Source organism: Maniola hyperantus, chromosome 7, assembly GCF_902806685.2.
Source record: "Maniola hyperantus chromosome 7, iAphHyp1.2, whole genome shotgun sequence".
Taxonomy (NCBI): domain Eukaryota; kingdom Metazoa; phylum Arthropoda; class Insecta; order Lepidoptera; family Nymphalidae; genus Maniola; species Maniola hyperantus.
The window spans coordinates 3,489,347-3,510,957 of NC_048542.1; the positions used below are offsets into that span (position 1 = coordinate 3,489,347).

Below are 21,611 nucleotides of genomic sequence, written 5' to 3' on the forward strand. Positions count from 1 at the left end.
CTACCTTGCGGAACACCCTAACAAAAAAAATACATGAAATGATATTAGAAAAGAAATTGCTTTGTATGTGTTTTTCTGTAATAATTTTGTGGGGTAGAATAAAAGTATATTCATTCGTTCATTCATCACAATGAAATATAGCACTACCGAATGTTTTAGCCATCATATTTCTTGAGCGATTCGTGTCGGTCGTCTCTTAGACCTAAAGAGCTGTCAATTACGAAAGTTCAAAATTGTATAACGCCTGTACTCTAGAATAAGCCGAAAGGTACGGAAAAACACCAATCAAATAACTAAAACTGAATTAAAGACACTGCCACACAATCTATATAGTACTGTTTGTTTGGGGAGTGTAGTACTTGTTAAATATAATTAAGTTTAGTGTAGGTGCGCCTTATTGTTTTATCAACATTGAAGCTGTGATGCTTGTTTACTTTGACCAAAAACAGAGCCGTACTCGGGTCGGAAAGAAAGAACTAAAAAAAGCTCGGTAAAATTATTAGTCCGTGAACCAGTCTCTCTCTGTTGATCTCTGACTCTGATCCGATAATTGAAGACAAAAAAATTCCAGTGCTATTGAGAGTTTTTTTCCCCAATTTTATCTTTGGCTCAAAGTAACATTGCCTGTAAGTATAATGTTTCAGTGTTGATTATATTGTACTATTATAGTTATTTGAGCTACGAATGATTGAAGTTTATGCTTGATTTTTTTTAAATTTGAATTATTACCGCCGTAACTCCAAAAGTATGATTCCAAATGTTTCTTTGATGTATTGTGATTGGGTATAGTCGTTGATTAAACCTGTAATTTAGTATGGACGGGCAAACGTTGGGATTTGACATCTCCAGCTTGACAAAATTAACGTATAACTGCAGTGTCAGTTTTTTAACATAAAAACTTACCACCAGGTGAGATTGCAGTCAAGGGCTAACTTGTATGTGAATAAAAAAAAAAAAAAAGGTCCACTCCAGGCACTAGTAATAATTTACTAGTTTAGTAGTAGTATGTTACCAAATATGAAATATGGGCTGAAATATATTATCATTCGTAGCTCGACTATATCACTATCCTAAAAAGTCTTATGAATTTTATTAATCACAATATTTTTAATGTCGTAAATTTTCAGCACTGATTGGTTTTGTATAAGGTGTGACTCATGTGTCTGTGATAGTTCTATTTATTTCATTTTTTCGCGTTTAAGATCTAGGAATTGAAGAATATTTTTGGGTTTGCAATGACTAAAGTTTTATAAAAATTTCCAAGTCCGCACGCACCTGCGCTAAAAAATCTGTTTGAATTTTATATGTAATTTTTTTTGAAAATTAAGCATTGTATTTTCGAGACAAGTACTTATAAGTATTAAGGGTACATAATATCTACTCATGTTGGAGGCGCTTTGTACGAGCGTTCCTTGAAGGTGCCCTTAAGCAACAGATCCATAAGCATAATAATCCCAGTTGGGAAACCAGGGCTTTACTACAGTATTATATACTCTGTAGTAAATATTTACACATCGAGCTTAAGAAAGAGAGGACAACTTCGGCTTCGTAGAGCATCGTCCCTGTCACTCACACCTTTGTGACGTTTTGTCTGAAAGACAGAGATGACGGTCTACGAAGCCGCAGCAGCCGATTATCTCTTTCTAAAGCTCGATGCCGATATTTACTGCCGGGTACTGTAACTGATATTTACAATTTTTATTAATTAATAATTAGTATTTTCACATATTTAGATAATTTTAATTTACTCGCCATTTCATTATTTAAATAAGCCGCCATTTTATCGTTAAGTTAGCAACAAAATGGCGGATTGTAATGTGTGGTTTAAAGTCTTATTTGAAAAATATTTAAATGCAGTGCTTAATTTCCCAAGGAAAATATTGCATGTATGAAAAAGTTGTGGATAAGAAAAGTATTGTTTGGGAATATCAAAAAATTATGTCTAGATATTAAAATTGTTTAGTCTTCCATTTTGAATGTAACGCTGTGAGGTGTGTAACTGTATGAAATATACATATCCAAAATGAATGAAAACGGGATTTTGAAGCACAGGTGTTAAAAGTGTATGAGGTTTTATTAGTGAGGAAAAATCAGGATACTGATTAAACTGCAATTGTGAACTAAGCCATCAGAAACGGACTCTAAAACGAAGTCGTGAATAAAGTTAGCTGGTGTCAACTAGTGATGTTCGCGGGAGAACAAAGATCCGTATCCGTTACTTTATTTGTCAGATTTTTTACCTTATTAATTTTAAATAGATCTATTTGTAGGTGGATTAGATAGCAATAAAATACTACAAAATTTTATTTTTTTCTAAAAATCAAATATCTAAAAAATCAAGAATATAAAGTATTGCAAAGATTTATCGTAATAAGTTTACTAACGTTTCAAGATCACGCGCACCCACGCCAATTGAGTAAGAAAGTTAAAATCAGGATCCGCTGATCTTGACACATTGGTGTCAAGATCCGCGGATACGGAATTTTACGGATCATTAAAACGGATGCCGATCATTGGATCCGTATCCGTTTTAATGATCCGCACATCACTAGTGTCAACCTATGCCTGTTCGCTTTTGAAAAGTGTATTAAAATTTTAGTCATTGTAACATTTGTAATTGGCTATAAATTATTATTTATTGTATGTATCGGAAGCAGTAAAAGTATTAGGATTCGATGTTATTCTAGATCCAAACTATTATTAGCACCCAAAGATTGTTATGAATTTATACAAGAATATTTATGTTAAATAAGAAATAAAATTATCCAATGCGTATTTTCTTTTTGGTTTACTTAACGATTGGACGTTCAAAGTTTGGATCTCTATTACAGTCTACCCTCATTAATGTGTTCCGTTTGTTTACTATACGGCCATGATTTTAGTTTTATAATAATTTATTAAATGTTTACATATAATTTGAATTAGTATTAATATAGTGTAGTTATATTATATGCTAAACAACAATCTGTGATTTTCATCGAGCCATGAAGTTTTCAAAAGTATGTGTCATTTTATTACGGTTGAAGACCTTATATTTTTGTGATAGTATAATCTTGTTTGCTTTTTATTTTAAGTACATATTTGTGGCTTATTCTTTTGTACACAACCTCTAAACTAAAATGACAGGTCTAAATATATCGCTGTCTTTTCATAATGCTCAACGGGTAAAGCGTGGACTGAAAACCGAAAGGTCGACGGTTCAAACCCCGCCCGTTGCACTATTGTCGTACCTACTCCTAGCACAAGCTTAACGTTTACTTGGAGAGGAAAGGCGAATATTAGTCATTTAACATGGCTAATATTCTTTTAAAAAAATGCTTCGTGCGGAAAAAGGATAGCATTAGATTTGGACCTGTCAATTTAGTTCAGTCCAGAGATTGTGTGCAACAAAATAAGCCACATTTACAAACTTTAATTTTTTACATATTTATCATTGTAAATTATACAAGTGTGTTTGTACTAGTATAAATGACAAGAACTATGTGCAAGGAAACCTGAATTTTAAATACCTAGAGCTATGGAAAATTAAGTTTTCTGAATTTGAAAGTGCTTTGTAACATGGTCGTTTAGTTTTCGTTGTTGTAACCAGAGGGCAGATCCATTGATTTGAAGTCATCAATCATACGCCCCTCGGAGCCTGCGTCCACTAGAACTGAACATAGAAACAATCACGACGGGCCGTCAAAACGACGTTTTATATTCAAACGCTCATTGCCATCATAAAAGACCTTTAGCTAAAACACACTACTCTTAAATTCCTTATGGTGATTCTGAAATTAATCCATCAGAATTAAAACCTTAATTCTGGAAACTTTATTCTAAGATTTACTTTAATTTGAATATTGCTGTTTTTCTGGAATTAGAATTGTTTTAGAACCTTAACAGGAAACTTATTTTTAGGTAAAGGCTCTTATTCTGAGAATAAAAACTTTTTTCTAAAAATAAGTACTGTGTTCTAAGAAAATAATACTTAATTCTGAAAAATAAGGTCGAAATCACACATTTGGTTGAGAAAGCGTTTCAATATAAAATGTATTATTCATAGCGAAGGTATTGATTGATGACGGATAATTCCTGGAACTGCGCGTCTTACGCCGTCAGCCGTCGTGGTGCCTCCTCTATGCTCTGTTCTGTTGACGTAGGCCTCCGTTACCCTTTATTTTTTTAATAAATCATAAAGTTCGTAAGGTTTTTGAGTTATCGAGCTGGGGAAAGATGGAGGCACTATGGCGGTAAGTAAATAATAATTATATTGATTTGTTTAATGGACACTATTTTAAGCTCATTTCACACAATTTCTCGCTAACTTTTCCTTATTTATTGTTTCTACCCAAAACTTTTGAACCTGGACCTATTTTTTCCTCTCCTACTGCCAATGGTCAGTCTTCTTTTTATATTTTTTCTTTTTACAATTGCTAATTTTTGGTACGAATAATAAAAAAGTTCGTTACACGATAAGTTCTGCTTCAATCAATTCCGTTAATTGTACATTATGAATGGCTGATGGAACACAGAATTGTCCATACATTTGTCATGCAAACATCATTGTCGCACTGCTGTCGCTGGCAAAACTGATAGCTACTAAACTTATCGTCCAATGAAACCTCAAAACTGTAAAAATTCCATAGTCCTTTGATGAGTTTTTTTATGAACATTTCGTCCCCTTTTACAAAAAAATATATAAAAAATTTCCTCCAGTATGCGGAGCAAAGTACAAAACTCGTGCGGGTCTGATCTACCACTTCAACCACACGCACAAAGACGGCGCGACGACGACCAGCACGCCGACGGCCGCGGGCAGCGACAACGACTCGCGCGACAGTCGCGCCGCGCACTCGCCTCCCGCGCCTCCGCAACCCGCCACCGAGTACCAGGACAGCTACGTGACGTTTTTGAACAACCCTGCCGTCGGAACAGCTACGGGTGAGTGTTCCACAAGCCCACTGTCCCTCTAGACCACACGCACAAAGACGGCGCGACGACCAGCACGCCAACGGCCGCGGGCAGCGACAATGACTCGGGTTCACCTATGTTTCGCGTACTTTGATAAAATCCAATAATATGCTGACATTTTTCTTTTAATTTACGCGATGCTCGCCTTTGTTTCGGCTTTTACCTTGCCTTAGTTGTTACTTGTCTCCCGAATTTCGCAATTATTTTGGGATAGGCGTTGCAGAAACTAAAAAATTAAAGTTTTGTTTTCCAATAGCGGCAGCGCAAACTCCAACCCCGCCCGTGCGTAAACCGTCGCCGCCTCCGCGCCCAGCGTCCGCGGACACGTCGTCATCAGACTCGGCACACGCGCCCCTCGTGCCGCCCGGCACCGCTGCAGCCGCTGCAGCGGTCGTCGTGCCCACCACCAGCACCGCGCCCGAGCTGATGAAGGAGCCCGACACCAAGGTAAGGTCTTTTTTGTGGGGGAGAAATCGGGATAGGTAAAATTTTTAAAAACGCTTTTGATCTGATTGACTTCAAAATTGATCACTTATCATTTTTGAAGTCCTAAAAACAAAAGCCATTCAGCTAATGACTGCGTTCTTGTCAACAGGCATCACCATCACCGTACTGCGACTTTTGCCTCGGCGACGATCGCGAGAACAAAAAAACCGGCACGCCCGAAGAGTTAGTCAGCTGTTCCGACTGCGGACGATCAGGTAAGCGCCGCGGCCGGCCGCCGCGAAATGGCATCCAAAAGTGCTTCCACATCACCAACAGGGTCTGCGAGAGACATAAACACCTCAAAGACAACATCAAACTGAACGGCGTCGTCGAAATACTTACCTCCATGTCATATCCCGCGGACGATTTCGATAGTTTCGCCTCGAAAACTAAGTTGTTAGAAAACTGTGAGTATACCATGTCTCCGCCGTCGTCGTGCCAAAGCCCCGCGTACGAGGAGGTAGTTGTTAATGGATCGAATAGTAGCGGTTAATATAGTTACCTCGTGGCAATAACGGATACGCGTTCAGACGTCTGTTTTTGTAGTACTTATTTTGTCTGTTCAGGGAAAGCGTCTGTACAACCAACAGGAGAGAAAATTGATAAGGTAAAAGAGTTTAAGAACCTTCAAACCGGGAAGGGTAGATATGTATCTTTTATACAAACGCGCTCCAACCTGGACCACGGCTTTCCATCAGACGAGATTCTTCAAACGCATCTTTTATTGAAAAAAGTTACATGGACAAAATCTATATCAATCGTTATTTTCTGGTCACAAGCACTGGTAAAATACGATCGAAGTAACACAAAACGCGTTCGAGACATTTAAAATGAGACCAAAAGGTTTTTATCATAATCATAATAATATTATGTGTAAACATTTTACACATAATATAAATCTGTATGTAAAAAAAATCTTAATCTGTGTCACTAACTATTAGATACCATCTCAATAAAATATGGCCGGATATGGTGGGCTCAAAATAGCTGTTCTCTTTGGCGCCCATTTTAAGCGCAAATGAAGTAGGAACGTTAATTCTGTCCGTAAAATAGTGAGTTACTGTCAAAAAAATATCATTGCCAGATCTATGCCTATGGTATAAAATTCCTGATACTCTCAAGCAATAATCTCAGGTCGCGCCTAAAGAAGGTTTACTTCAAAAAAACATCAATGCCAGATCTTTAATATGTCTATAGTATAAAATTCCTGATTTATGGCCTGTTTATAGTTTTGTTGTACAGACGGCAAACCTGAGCGGACATATTCACTTTTTTAAAAGGACCCACTGTTTTTACAGGAAATTAGGGCCCACTGTCTCATATTCATAGGGTTCTTTAGAGGAATAGGTCTTTTTGTATTGGTACAATTTGTATTAATTTTCGGATATGAAATTCTTTCATATTACTATATTATACGTTACGTAATGTAAAAAAAGTTTAATTAGAGAAATTATTACTTATTTACAAAATTATTAAAAAAATATATATGAAAGGCATCGTCAATATTGGTACTGATTCTGATGGCAACTAAATTTTAGAGTATTTGCGTCTTCTTATCAATATAAAAAGAAAAGACACAAACTTAATTTTAAATTAAAACTGTCAAACCTCGTGACTTCAGGTGCCTGTTTTTGAGACCTTTCTCAAATTTTACGGATTATAATAGTGTTCAAATTTGTATGGTAGCACTAAAATTTAGTCTTTAATTTAAAATTCATTTTCCGTCTTTCTTTAGCAATATTAAAAAGAAAAAGATGCAGACACTCTAAATTTAGAGACATCAGAATTGACGCCTTACTTGAGTTACTTGTCACAAAATGTGTGCTGCATCACAAATATGTGCGGTTTTTGAAAAAAACATAGCTTCTTACCAAAGAGGTTTGCTTGCTTTACCGTTATAATATGCATACATTCCAAGTCATAATCGTTTAGAAATAGGATTTTTATTAAGTATATCTAATGACATATCTACATTTTATATTACTATAGGTTTAATGCAATTTGAATGACAGAATTTTTCAAATGTCAGCAGTGCCTTACTGCCTGTATGAAGGCACGCATGTCTGGCATACACGTATGGACTTGTGATCTTGAAGTTGCCATGTTTTATTCTGTAGTGACGAAGGATGCCAAATAAACCTTATTGTTATAGTGAGACCGATTCTCTTGTACACAATCTCGAAACTTAACTAAATTAACAGGTTTAAATCTAGTTAAATATATCCTATTCCGCAAGCAGCATTATGAAAGGGATAGCAATAGATTAAGACGTGCCATTTAAGTTTAGTTTAGAGATTGTGTACAATGGAATTAGCCACATTGTCTGTTGTAACGTTTTTAGATTTAAAAAAAAATTATGATCTAGTTTCAATAGCAGTTAACCATAATGCGCCCGACTCAATTTTTCGTCATAACGCTTATTAGTCGATAGAAAACTTTTAGGGATGGGGATGATTTCTAACGGTCAAAATGAATTTCTCTATGTGTAACTTGTTGATAAATTACTTAACAACGTTGCTATTTTGTCAGAAGAGTATGGTATTTTTGACTTTTTGCTTCACATTTAAAAAAAAGATAGGAGTTTTTATCTTTGGTTTCAATGCAGTGGAATTCCGTGCTCTATTTTTCGCAAGATTTTTCACTGACGAAAACTTGGGTCCTACTACAGGCATTAGTTTGGCTTCTATTGATACAGACATAAGGCGTTCATTAGTCCTCATTTTAGAGGGAAATGTGCCTTGTTATACTTATCCAAAATTTGTATAGATCCGATTCGATAGTTATATTATCATACATAGTATTGCATATTTAAATTTCCTTATAGGATCAAAACACATGATTTATTTTGTTTATTTGAAATTTGAAAAATTATATATTTTTAAGAAATTGGTTTAAAATTTAAAACTGCCTTAAACCAAAAATAAATGTCCTAGCTTATCTAGTCACATCGCTTCAAATCTCCAAATCATTTGCTTCCACTGTTCGTATAATTTTTTACTAGGTGATGCCCGCGATTTCATCCGCGTGGATTCGGGTTTTCCTGTGGTAACTGATTTTTTGAGATAAAAAGTAACCTGTGTTACTCTCACAAAATCACATCGAACCGTTGCGACCTGATTGAAGGACAAACCAACAAGCAAACACACTTTCGCATAATATAATATGGGTAGTTATTTACTTAAAGCATCTATTTTTTTTTGGATAACATTGATGTAAAACCAAAAACAAAATTGTGCTACATAAAATTGGCAAAACTGATATTCTCAAAAATATTGTGTGGTAACCAAAAAACAAATCACAATAGCCACATGAAAGAGTGGTGTTAAAATGAACTTTAATGGCAACAAAAAAGAGCAATACTATACACTATTAGAGCTTCAAAGTGCCTTTACCAACATCTCTAAATGCATAACCCAAAGATTTGTAAAAGTAAACATTTTTGTTGTAAGACAAGACTAAATTCGATGTTGTAGATTTACATTCCTATAGTTTATTAATCGTTTTCCTTAATAGATTTTTAATAAATGTGTTGTATACTTTAGATTTAAATATAGATTAAGAGCTGAGTAACCAAAATTTAACTGTTGAATTGTGGATATTGTTTATGGTCGGTGGAAAATATGAGACCAAAAAAAATATCGATTATTAAACTCGACTAACAAGTTAAATATTAGCTACTTATTAGTTTAATGAGAGAGAACTTTAATCAATATGATATAAATAAAAAATACATTCATATTGTTTATTATATTTATATAATAATATATAGTAAAGTACCCTCACTTTATGTGAATATTTTTAACGATCAAACAATTTGTGGTCATGTTTCCACCAACGATAAATCATTATATTATTATTATTTTTAATTCGGATTGTTATAAGCTTATAATATAATTATATGAATTAATGAATTAGCTTAGAAAATGCAATATAGATTGGAATGATATTATAAATAATGAATATATTAAAATATAACATGGTTAATATATTATCTGATAATTGTCTATTATTCCTCTCGGAACAAAATTATAGCGCGTATGACTAAGAAATAATTAATTGAAATTTTCATTTGATAGTATTGTTGATTTGATGATTAATGAATAATTTATTTAAATGGTCATGCGCGTATTATTTCTTTATAAAGCTGTCTATAAACATTTTCACTATTTTTTTAGGGTTCCGTAGCTCAAAAGGAAAAACGGAACCCTTATAGGATCACTTTGTTGTCTGTCTGTCTGTCAAGAAACCTACAGGGTACTTCCCGTTGGCCTAGAATCATGAAATTTGACAGGTAGGTAGATCTTATAGCTGACATTTGGGGAAAAATCTGAAAACCGTGAATTTAGGGTTAGATCACACAAAAAAAATTAAATTGTGGTCATGAACTAATAATTAGTATTTTCAACTTTCAAAGTGAGTGACTATATGAAGTGGGGTATCATATGAAAGGTCTTCACCTGTACATTCTAAAACAGATTTTTATGCATCATAGTTTTTGAATTATCGTGCAAAACGTCGAAAAAATACGACTGTAGTACGGAACCCTCATTGCGCGAGCCTGACTCGCACTTGGCTGGTTTTTATAAATTGGCCTTGGAACTTTATTTTTAATGATACATATTCTATTTCAAGTATTCGTTAAATATTAGTATTGCTGTTCTATTATGTATAAGTTGTAATGTTTATATTTAATTGTAGTATGTACTGTAGGAAGGTTTTTTATAATTTTACGGTGCCTTAGAAAGTGCAATTTCATGATATTTCATATCAATGACCATGATGAGCAGAACTCGTTTGAAACATTTTTTTATTACGTTCAATTTGTTTGGGAATCTGAAATGCTTGCTGCGAACCCTTATACACTACGAATTTTTAATTTCCATAATCTACGATTAATTACCATATTCGACACTTTATTAAGTTAAAATAAAATCGAGTGTCCTAAAATATTCATAAAAATAGTTATTAAATTTAAAAAAACCGATTACACGTTTAAAACGATAAACTTTTCTTTTTAATTGCCATACATTTTTATGGCAATTAAAAAGTAGTGTTGTGAAAGGTTGGGATTGCCAAACAAAATAATTATTATTAAACGCAGGCGCCGCCGCCTGTGTCGAATGTATTTTCGTTTAATCCTCGATACATTCAATGAATATGATACAGAATAACGTCAATTTTATTTATACCACACTATTGTTTGCTACCATTATTGAAAATATTTTTATTTGATTGTTGTCTGTCAAATAATTATTTCATTATAATTCAAAGATAATTTTATCATTATGCTGTAAAAAAATCAAGTTTCTCTGATTACGGTATTTATACAGAAAAATATGAGAGGTTAGGTTTTCGTTGAATATTGAATGTAAACGCTTAAACTGTATTTCATGTTTAAAATTAGCCTGTTAATTTAAAAAAATGCATACGCGGTTGAAACTTTGAGGTGAACAAAATTATTAATAACTTCCCTAATACTTATTTTAGGAATAAAATGGACATTATAACTATTATTAAATATTACTATAATTCGATGTGAAGAAGTATCAATAAATGCCAGTACGGAAGTGCATACAAGCCCTTTTTCTTCGTCTTCTACCAGTTGCGATAGACTGATTGGCAAGCTTAACAAGTAGCTAAAAACTTGCGACTTTCAACTTAATTGAATGTTATAGGTTATTTTAGTCAACTGTCACCCTCCCGAAACCTACACTCTTATCTCACGACACGTCTCATGAAATAGTATACAGTACGCAGCAGACAATAATGTACATCGACCTTTAGAAAGTGATGGCGGTTTTATAGAGCATTGTCACTGTCGTTGAGACCGACAAAACGTCACATTAGTATGAGTAACAGAGTCAACGCTTTACAAAGCCGAAATCACATTCTAAAGCCTCAATAGCTCAATAGGTAAAGGAGTGGACTGAAAACCGAAAGGTCGACGGTTCAAACCCCGCCCGTTGCACTATTGTCGTACCTACTCCTAGCACAAGCTTAACGCTTAGTTGGAGAGGAAAGGGGAATATTAGTCATTTAACATAGCTAATATTCTTTAAAAAAAAGGTTGATTTTCATTATTTTCTGCCGCGTACTGTACCTATAGTTGTCACTATAATCGGATATGATTCGATGTCATAAGTACCGCACGCTTACCATTATCCGAAGACGTCTTGTAAAATATGAATGCGAAATTAGAATAAAGGCCGAACAATTTTTTTATACCGAAAGTAAATTGGCTGTTGCCTTTTGGCCTACTTATACTTGCCCAATCAGTAACTTGTATCTATTAGTGGACTTATTTCTTCTCTTTCTTTTGTAAAATGCCGTGGAAATGTTTAATTATTATATTAAAATGTATTCTCTAAAAGACAATTGGGTTTTTATTTTTTTGTTTACTTTTTTGTGCTGAAGAATAGTGAATTGCACTTCCTTACGACATTCTGTGATACTTTGGAAATAAACATTTTAATGTACATAGTTTTCTTTCCCGTTATCCCGGTTGGTTAAGAAATGTTATTTTTTTAATTTTATTTTTCACTATTGTTCGGCACATTTTTCCTTGACGAAAGAACGTTAAATATTTTATTCAAGAAGACAACAGAATTTGCGATTTTAAGGTGAGAGAAATGTGCCTTACAGTAAGTGAAAAACTTTAATTTTATTTAATTTTTTGAGTAGGTATCCCTAACAACTTCAAAATAAACACACACGATCACTTTGTTATACTTATTTTACTTATCTTTAGAGGCCGGTTATTTCTTTGACACTATTAAAAAAGGACGGATGTCTAAAAAAATATATCCTCAAAAAATTTCTAATAGTGTGGAAATCGTTCTATTATATACGCTGAAAATGTTAAATTATTGCAATTTATCAGAAAACAAATTCAGCGTGTGATTGATTATTTTGAAGGTTTTTTATCGTTTTTTTTAGTTTTTTTTTATGAGACGAATGAATATAACATTGCCATTGAAATACGAATTTGAAACTTATTTTTCATGTTCAGGTCACCCGACGTGCCTGCAGTTCACAGTGAACATGATAGTGTCGGTGCGCAAGTATCGCTGGCAGTGCATAGAGTGCAAGTGCTGTTCCGTGTGCGGCACCAGCGATAACGACGTGAGTATACGTGAGTCGTGAGTTTCGATGTCTAGAGCAACGACTTCTATAGCTTTAGAAAGAGATAATCGGCATTGTCGGTTTCGTAGAGCGTTGTCTCTCTCGAGACTGACAAATCTTCCACATGAGTGACAGAGACGACGTTCTATGAAGCCGAAGTTGCCGATTATCTCTTTCTGATGGGTACCGTAATGATTGAGGTCGAGACTGAACAGCTATAGGTTTAGCTCAAAACTGAGGATGTTCCTGCGATAGTGGAGGGAAATAAAGCCGAGTAGCTTTAACATTTTGTTTGTGTTCTCAGGACCAGCTGCTGTTCTGCGACGACTGCGACCGCGGCTACCACATGTACTGCCTGGCGCCGCCGCTCGACACGCCGCCCGAGGGCTCCTGGTCCTGCGCTCTGTGCATCAAGGAGTTCCACTGAGTAACGTGAGTGCCTCGGTTATATAGCATATAAGATGTATGATGTGCCTCCTATTCGTGAGGTCGGGAGCACGAACTCGGGCACGCACTTATAACGTTTTGGAGTTATGCGTGTTTTAATCAATTAAATATCACTTGCTTTATACCGGTGAAGGAAAAAATCGTGAGGAAACTTACCTGCACAATAGTTCTCCATACTTTTTTAATTTAATAATATTCCCCTTTCCTCTCCAACTAAGCGTAAAGCTTGTGCTAGGAGTAGGTATGACAATAGTGCAACAGGTGGGGTTTGAACCGGCAACCTTTCGGATTTCAGTCCGCTTCTTTAACCGTTGAGCTATCGAGGCTATTATAAATTATGTGAGGTGTCTGAAGTCTGCCAATCCGCACTTGGCCAGCGTGGTAGGCCAAATCCTTCTCATTCTGAGAGGAGACCCGTGTCTCAACTCTTCGATTGACCAAAATAAAAAGTAGCCCTTGTCCTTTCCCAGGATGCAAGCTATCTCTGTACCAAATTTCATTAAAATCGGTTGAACGGATGGACCGTGAAAAGCTAGCAGACAGACAGACACACTTTCGCATTTATAACATTAGTATGATTAATCTGCGATAAGAATAAATAATTTAAATATTTTTTCAGATAAATATGAAAATCGTCATTGCTGTTTTACATACATATGACCTAACCCGGCGTCTGTCTTGCGTGAGTGTATAGACGATGTTGCCATAGATTATAGAGTTAATAGCTTATGTCGAATGTGGACTTATATTACTTAAAAGATTTTTTTTTACTATTTTTTGGTGAGTTTTAAATGAGATTCTTATTTTTATGTGTAATTTCTATTAGGATAAATGTCTGACTTATCATACGTAAAGACAACGTTTTTAGCGACCAGTAATATTTTTAATCATTAACTAGGTAGACGAGAAGCAGTGAAAGACAAAGCATGGAAATATTTCGTATGCTCTATCATAATGTAACCTCTACCGTGGCAGGCGGTTCGCATACGCATCTTCATTTTGAGTGTAGCTCCGTATAGTGTCCGGCAAACAACTTGGACCTGAAGCAGCGTAGTGAGAGACAGTTGGCGAATCCGGGAAGCGAAAGCCAACGTATCAGCCAATCGCGTGTACTCACGCCGACTGATCCACCAATCACATCAATGCTCATGTTGTTTGCGGGGCACTGTAACTGTCACCTTTAGTAGGCCAATCACGGCAGTGGCGCATGACATAATACGAACCAATCATGAGCCAGTTGTGATTTAAATAAGTGAGGCTCCTATTTTTATTCAAAAATGCAATACGGTATTTGACAACTAGTCAAAACAGTTACTTTTTATCAAACGTCAAAACGCGCGCTTAGTATGCGAGATTGTATGCAATACTAGAAAGTGACGTCACATCATAATAACGTACTTTATGAGTTTGATCGATAATTTAAAATGGTTATTAACACTTAAAACTAACAAAGGACGTGGATTTTCAAAGGTCCAAATACCCAATTGTTATAAACGTGCCGTCTATGCTTTGTCGTTCACTGATGATACAACTAAAAAGTAAGCATTCCTTACCAACGAAAGAGCTGCAATACTTTTCCTGTTTATTTAGATAAAAATATATACAGTCTAGCTTGCAACTCGCTAACTGGCTTGCAAGAATACAAAGTCTGCTTGAAAAATCTCAAATCTGTGACTCAGCGGTTTTAGTTGTGTGTTGTCAGTGTCATGTCAGTCAGTCAGTTTCTTCTTTCACAAATGTAGATATAGATAACTATAAGTCCACATTCGACGCATTATAATAATTATAATTATTGTATTAAAAATTTCGCATACTCAAAATGTATGAAAAATTATGAACACTTCTATCTATGTATAGTAATTTCTACCTCTACCGGTGCTTGCTTTAGCTGTCTTTTTGTTTTCAAAATTGGCGAAAACTGTAGGCTTAGTACGTGTTTCAGCAACTAGATTTCGATTGACGAAACATTATAAAGTCACGTATAAGTCCCGCAAATTGCTATTGCGCTGGAACCATGTCTCATTAACATCGAAATGACTTTATTTGACGTATATTTAAGAAAAATATACCATTAGCTCGAAACTTCAGTCTAGTGCTGACGTCACTAAAATGGCGGCCACGCGCGTTAGCAATTTGCGGGACTTATAACATCTAACATAACTAATGAATGTGTTAATTAGACCTAACGTTAATTTACTGTATCTTTATTATTCTGTACAAAAAATCATATTTGAACAAAACTAAGTAAGTACACCGAATTGTTTTAATATTTTGACCAAGTAACATAACAATGTTAGAAATCGTTCATGAAAATAATAATCAATTTTTTTAATTTTACTTTATTTTCATTTAAAATCTGAAAAATCGTCTTATACTTTTTTTTTACTCAAAATTACTATTATGCATTCCAGATTTAAGTACTAATATGAGAATTAAAATAATAATTTTAACGATTTAAAGCACCAACAGTTAAAGAATCTTAAGCAAAACTGCGCATCCCGAATCATGAAAGGTTGATTTGACACTTACGCCGTCGCGCCTCACTTCGTACCAGCAAAATCGAAAAATCATCCACTGCGCAAGTATACAGTTCCCATGCACATAATTACTGTAAACTGTCTGGCTTTGGCCGTGGCTAGTTACCACCCTACCGGCAAAACCGTGCCGCCAGGAACTGCCATACCCCTTCCAAGTTAGCCCGAATCCATCGCATGCATCATTACTTACCACCAGGTGAGATCGCAGTCATCGGCTAACTTGTATCGGAATAAAAATAAATAATTGACATTTTCCTTTCTTCACGACATAGGGATGCTCTTTAAATGATTTTATTGGATTTTAATAAGTTGTTTAGAAAATAATGCTTCTACTATACTAGGATCAAAACATTGTGGCTAATTCCATTGTACACAATCCCTAAACTAAACTAAAATGGCACGTCTAAATCTATTGCTATCCCTTTCATAATGTTGCTTGCGGAAAAGGATAGCATTAGATTTAGACCTGTTAATTTAGTTTAGTTTACAGATTGTGTACTAGAGAATCGGCCCCATTACCTAATGTTTCTATACTAAGGCCCCTATCCCACTGGCGCTATGCCAGCGTTGGCGTTTCTCCAACGTCTGCGCAGCGTTGTCATTAGAGACTCTCAACGTTGACGTCGCGTCAACGCGACGTTGTCGCTGCGCAGACATTGAAGAAACGCTAACGCTCGCATAACGCCAATGGGATAGGGGCCTAATTGTGAATATTGTAAAATAAGTACTCTATTTACATCTATTAAGATGCATCGTCATGGAATTTCATACTTCTTTTCTTCCTCGAATGGATAATTAAAAAAAAGAAATTATAATTTCATAAATATGCGAGAAAGTTTCTGTCAATTCATTATGCTCCAAAAGTTCCTCTCCATACGACGACATTTTTACGTACAGTTGATGAGTGCTTTAAATCTAAAACTAAGCCAGATATAGATTCATATCTCTATTATCTATGCCCGAAAACGATTATTTATTTATTTTGAAAGACCCTTGACCCTTGAGGCTTCTCAATTTTCAAAAATCCTTTCTTAGTGGATGTCTACGTTATAATTGCTATCTGCATGCCAAACAGCCTGATGCGTCCAGTAGTTTGAGCTGTGCGTTGATAGACCAGTCAGGGACTCAGTCACCTTTTTTTTACATATTTAGATTTCGATGCCCGCCCGTAAATGTTAATTGTGATAGCATGATCTCACTATGGAGAGCACTCTTAAGAGTGTAAACGTAAAACTGAACGCTTTGACAGATTTCTGAGCCAAACTCCTTGCTTATTTTACTGCACTCGACGAAGCAAATAAGTATAGAACTCTGATGATGCTAAGCTTCTGCAAAAACATAGATTTTACAATGACGTAAAAGGCACAGCTTAGCGAGCATACAGTTCAGAAACGAAGTTACGACTTGCAAAGCACAGCGCGAAAGTATACTATAGAAATTCGGACTCACAAAGTTCGGTCATCTATCATCACAACTGGCTACAGTTGTGATGATAGATACGAGACGCACATCTAAAAAAACCGTGAGTTTCTGTATTTTCGAAGCAAAATAGATTTTTAGCTCCTTGTTTTAAAATCGTAAAGTCTGTACGACTGATTTTATAATGTAATATATGTTGTATCTATGTATAATAATAGATAGTTACAGCAATGGTTTTGCATGCGTTTTAAAAGTTTGCATAATTGGCTCATAACTTGTTGTTTTAAGTTTCTAGTATGACAAATTTTTTTTGTTAGTTGGCTTCTTAGTTTACTTTTACAATATTCATGCAAGAGAACGCTTGCTCGCACGAATATGTTGTAGTTCAAAGATCTTCATTTCTCAATAGATTGCACGATTTTAAGGGTTTTGTTACAAAATGATTAATTTGTATGGAACTGGAGAGCCGCAGCTTTACATCGAAAGAGCCGCAGGTTGCCGACCGCTGAACTAGAGCCTTAATAGGGTAACTAGAAACTTTGGTCAACGATATTTTCTCACATACTCTTTTTTGTTTCCGAACTGTATGGTCGCTAAACTGTGACAATAGCGCATGGCCGTGTACATAAAATATGCTTAAGCATAATTTCGCTTGGTGTAACTTTTAGCAGATACTTATTTTGTAAACTACTAACATTAATGTACACTCTCGATTTTAAAGCCCCTTTGGGAACATTGTTGTAATTAGGATAAGGTAACTATTGACTTATTATTGAATACAAAAGAGAGGGATAAAACTGTAGGTTTAGAAATATTAAAGAATCCCGCTTTACTCGCGTATTTAGTCGACGTTTAGCCCGACTAGTTTCGAACCCATCCGGGGTCGACGTCGACTAAATACGCGAGTAAAGCCGGATTCTTCTATATTTATAATGTAAATCACTCATGATTGTTTAAACGCTAAAATAATTCCATAGGCTTGTTTTGTGTGGCTTCGGCCGCGGTTAGTTTACCAACCTGCCAAGTGATTTAGCATTCCAATATGATGACCCATAGAAGTCTATGAATAAGTATAGGTAGTTCTGAGCTGCCGATTATTATCAATTACAGTTTAGTTCCTCTCTGCTGTAAAGACCTCTTCACATTATAATACCTCAATACAGAGAAATACTGGTCTATATCCGGGTTCGCGCATGTCACACGAAATAATGTGAAGGAGCCATAAAGCTCATTTCACACTACGAGATATAATAATATAATATAAATCCCATAGTGGGAAATGAGCTTAAGAATGTCAGCTTGCGTGCGTATTCTTAAGTTTCCATGTTACAGTAGTGTTGTTGTAACTTTATTTTTGTATAATTTTTTCTATATGCTTGATAAAATATAATTGTCAATTTTACAAATTCACAAATGCTCGTAAGTTTTATAAAATACTAGCTCATACCCGCGACTTCGTCCGCGTGTATTTAGGTTTTAAAGATCCCGTGGAAACTCTTTGATTTTCCGGGTTAAAAAGTGTTGTAATATGTGTATGTAATATGTCATGTTTACTTTGATTGTGAATGCAGTTATTGGACATCATTCATTTTCAAATTTTATTAAGTACAAAAGAAAGTAGAAAGTCTTAAAAGAAGAAGAAAAAGTACTTTAAAAATATACCTTTTGTAAGTACAGTTTCACCTTACGCGCATTTGAGATTTACAAAGATTAGTATGTTCTGTGGAAAGCACATTATTTAGTACGACTAATTCAGATTTTCAAAAAATATATTGCATTCTCGATTGCGATTTTCCTAATTTCGGTTGGCTATGTTGCAGATAAAAGAGCCTTGATAGCATAGTGGTTAAGCCGTCCGCATCCAGATTTGGAAGGTCGGGGGTTCGACCTCTTAACTTTTTGGGGCTATGTGCGTTTGAGCGATAAAATATCACTTCTGAAGACGAAGGAAAACGTCGTGAGGAAGCCTGCATGCCTGTTTTTTTCATAATAATATTCTCAGAGGTGTTGTTGTCTGCCAATCCACACTTGGCCAGCGTGGCGGACTATGGCCTAAACACCATTCTGAGAGGAGACCCATACTCAGTAGGTGATGGGTTGATGATGATGATGATGATGATTCGCCTTCTGCGTTTTTGCTTGTATGAGCTGCTTCATACGCATCACCGAACCCCTTTCTTTAAAGAAATTGTAGTTTATGTTAGATATCGCAAATCAGAACAAATAATAGGCTACTTGACAATTTTTTTAAGTTGGTCTTAAATGGTTAATATTTGTCCTATTATATCAAAAAAATTAACACTATATTTTTTTGCGCCCTAAAAACCGTAAAACTTTAATTTAAAAAAATATTTTTCTTAGACAGGTGAAAACACTGTCGGCCATGTTTGGCCGATAGATTATCTGTGCTCTGACGTCATGCATTTGTAAACAACAGTATAACCCTGTGGTTATTTAAAAAAATATTTTTCTTAGACAGGTGAAAACACTGTCGGCCATGTTTGGCCGATAGATTATCTGTGCTCTAAGAAAAATTTTTTTTTAAATTAAAGTTTTACGGTTTTTAGGGCGCAAAAAAATATAGTGTTAATTTTTTTGATATAATAGGACAAATATTAACCATTTAAGACCAACTTAAAAAAATTGTCAAGTAGCCTATTGGGTACATAGTACATACATTGTAATTTGCTTCGCATAGAACTGAGGGTAGTTGTAAAAAAATCTAGTAAGTAAAGCTGTGATCAGACTAGGAGGTTGTGATGGATTTAGCGTGGGTTTACACTTTTTAATCTTTTTTTTTAATTCTAAGTTATTTGTAGTATAGCGATAATCCGAATTTTGCTTTAAAGGTTTCGAACAAATTACCTAATTATATTCCTGCCAGTCTCGAAAGCATCTGTATTACTTTAAGTATCATTTTGTAATTATTATCATAGCAGTTTGGCAGTACGTTACACCGAAATGTAATTAAAAATTCAATAATTTTTCTCTTTTTAAGGGTTCAGTACCCAAAGGGTAAAACGGGATCATATTACTAAAACTTCCCTGTCCGTCCCTCTGTCTCCAAGCTGTCTGTATCTGTTGCCGCTATAACAACGAATACTTATTTAAATATACATTACAACGAATAAATATTTAAGGGGGCTCCCATACAACAAATGTGATTTTTTTGCGCATTTTTATAGATAATGATTCGTAACCCTTCGTGCGCGAGTCCGACTCGCACTTAGCAGGACTTTTGTAATTTAATTTTTGTACAAGATAATTTGTACAATTCCCGTTTGAAGCCTACAACTACCGGCAGAAAATATTGCGCATCGAACTTTAGAACGAGCTAAAAGTGTGATGTGCCTACTTTACAATACTTGATTCAATGCGTGGTATAATTTCCGATTACCGATAGATTTTGTACGAGTATGTATAACGATTTGCATTGTTACCTTGCGGTGTGACGTACGGCCATGGTCTTGTTCGCTCGTGCTCGTTACGCCCACTCTTTCCAGTACTTTAATCGAAGTTGTTAGTTTTAAATTGTAAATTAAGGTTTCCAACCCGTATTGTATCATAACTATAAGTGTGGTGACTTAACAAATAAATGTTAAAATTATTCATTCTTTCTTTTTGTGTTTACCTTAATCATGCAGATCTATCCATATAGTACGTGACAGGTACTATATATCGAGATGGCAATCGGGGCACGAGGCAGGGGTCGCCCCGTACACCCGTACGTCACCCGCGCCGCGCTCGCCCGCACCAGGTTAGCGCGGGGCTGTGCGGATATGCGGGGCGTCCCCACCACGATTGCCAGCTCGACCTGTCGCTTACTATTAGTATTACAACAAATGCAAGTTTAGTGTGTCTGGCTGTTAGCTATTCACGGTTAATCTGTTAAACCGATTTTGACGAAATTTGGTACAGAGATGGACTGCATCACGGGTACGGACATTTGCTACTGTTTGTCCCGGAAAACCACAGTACCGACGGGATTTAAAAAAATAACATGGAGGAATTCGCGAGCATACATCCATGATCTACTTATTTGATGAAGCGATAAATTGTATCCCAGAAATTTACATAGGTAGGTTACTTTTTATGTCGCAAAATCAAAGAGTTCCCACAGGATTTTTAAAAACCTGAAGCCACTTGGACGAAGTCGCGAGCATCACCTTATAATACTAAAAGTAAGACCAGAATCTCATGAAAAATACGGAAATGAAATTCCAAAGTTAGCATCACTGAAAATCCTATGTATTATTAATCATGTACTAATGGTGAATATTGTTACTCTGTGTCTAAGTGAATTTTTTTTAAAAAAACATTTTCGTGATTATGCCGAGAATTTGCCTATGCTCGTTTACCATGAGATTCTGGTCTTACTAATACTATACCATATAGCCATGAGCCATCTTTCAGACGTAATTCAAAGACATTACCTGAAAGAGCGGAGGAAGGGAGGAGCTATTTAGTCTGTGGGCTATCTGACAATATCCGCAACGGAGAATGGACATGCCCGAAACAGGTGTCCATTTAAGATTTTCCTACTCCCAAAGGAAGGAAGGAGTCAGACTCGCGCACCGAAGGCTCCATACTACAATCCAATTTTATACGATGAATCAAAAACTATTATACCTACTACATAAAATAAAT

At 35.5% G+C, this 21,611-nt stretch overlaps 1 protein-coding gene across 2 annotated transcripts in view; it reads left to right on the forward strand.

Annotated features, from left to right (window-relative positions):
- LOC117983491 (zinc finger protein ubi-d4-like) overlaps positions 1-20,575 on the forward strand; it is a 39,855-nt gene extending 19,280 nt beyond the window's left edge. Inside the window, exons 7-12 of one of the 2 annotated variants that reach the window (XM_034970058.2) lie at positions 4,699-4,923; positions 5,210-5,400; positions 5,549-5,654; positions 12,449-12,561; positions 12,866-12,993; positions 13,628-20,575. In XM_034970058.2, the coding sequence (XP_034825949.1) occupies positions 4,699-4,923; positions 5,210-5,400; positions 5,549-5,654; positions 12,449-12,561; positions 12,866-12,988 (758 nt within the window). In that variant the 3' untranslated portion in view covers positions 12,989-12,993; positions 13,628-20,575. Of the gene's footprint in view, positions 1-4,698; positions 4,924-5,209; positions 5,401-5,548; positions 11,815-12,448; positions 12,562-12,865; positions 12,994-13,627 lie in introns of those variants that run through there. The other variant, XM_034970057.2, reaches the window with a different exon arrangement.
- Positions 20,576-21,611: the final 1,036 nt, after the last annotated feature.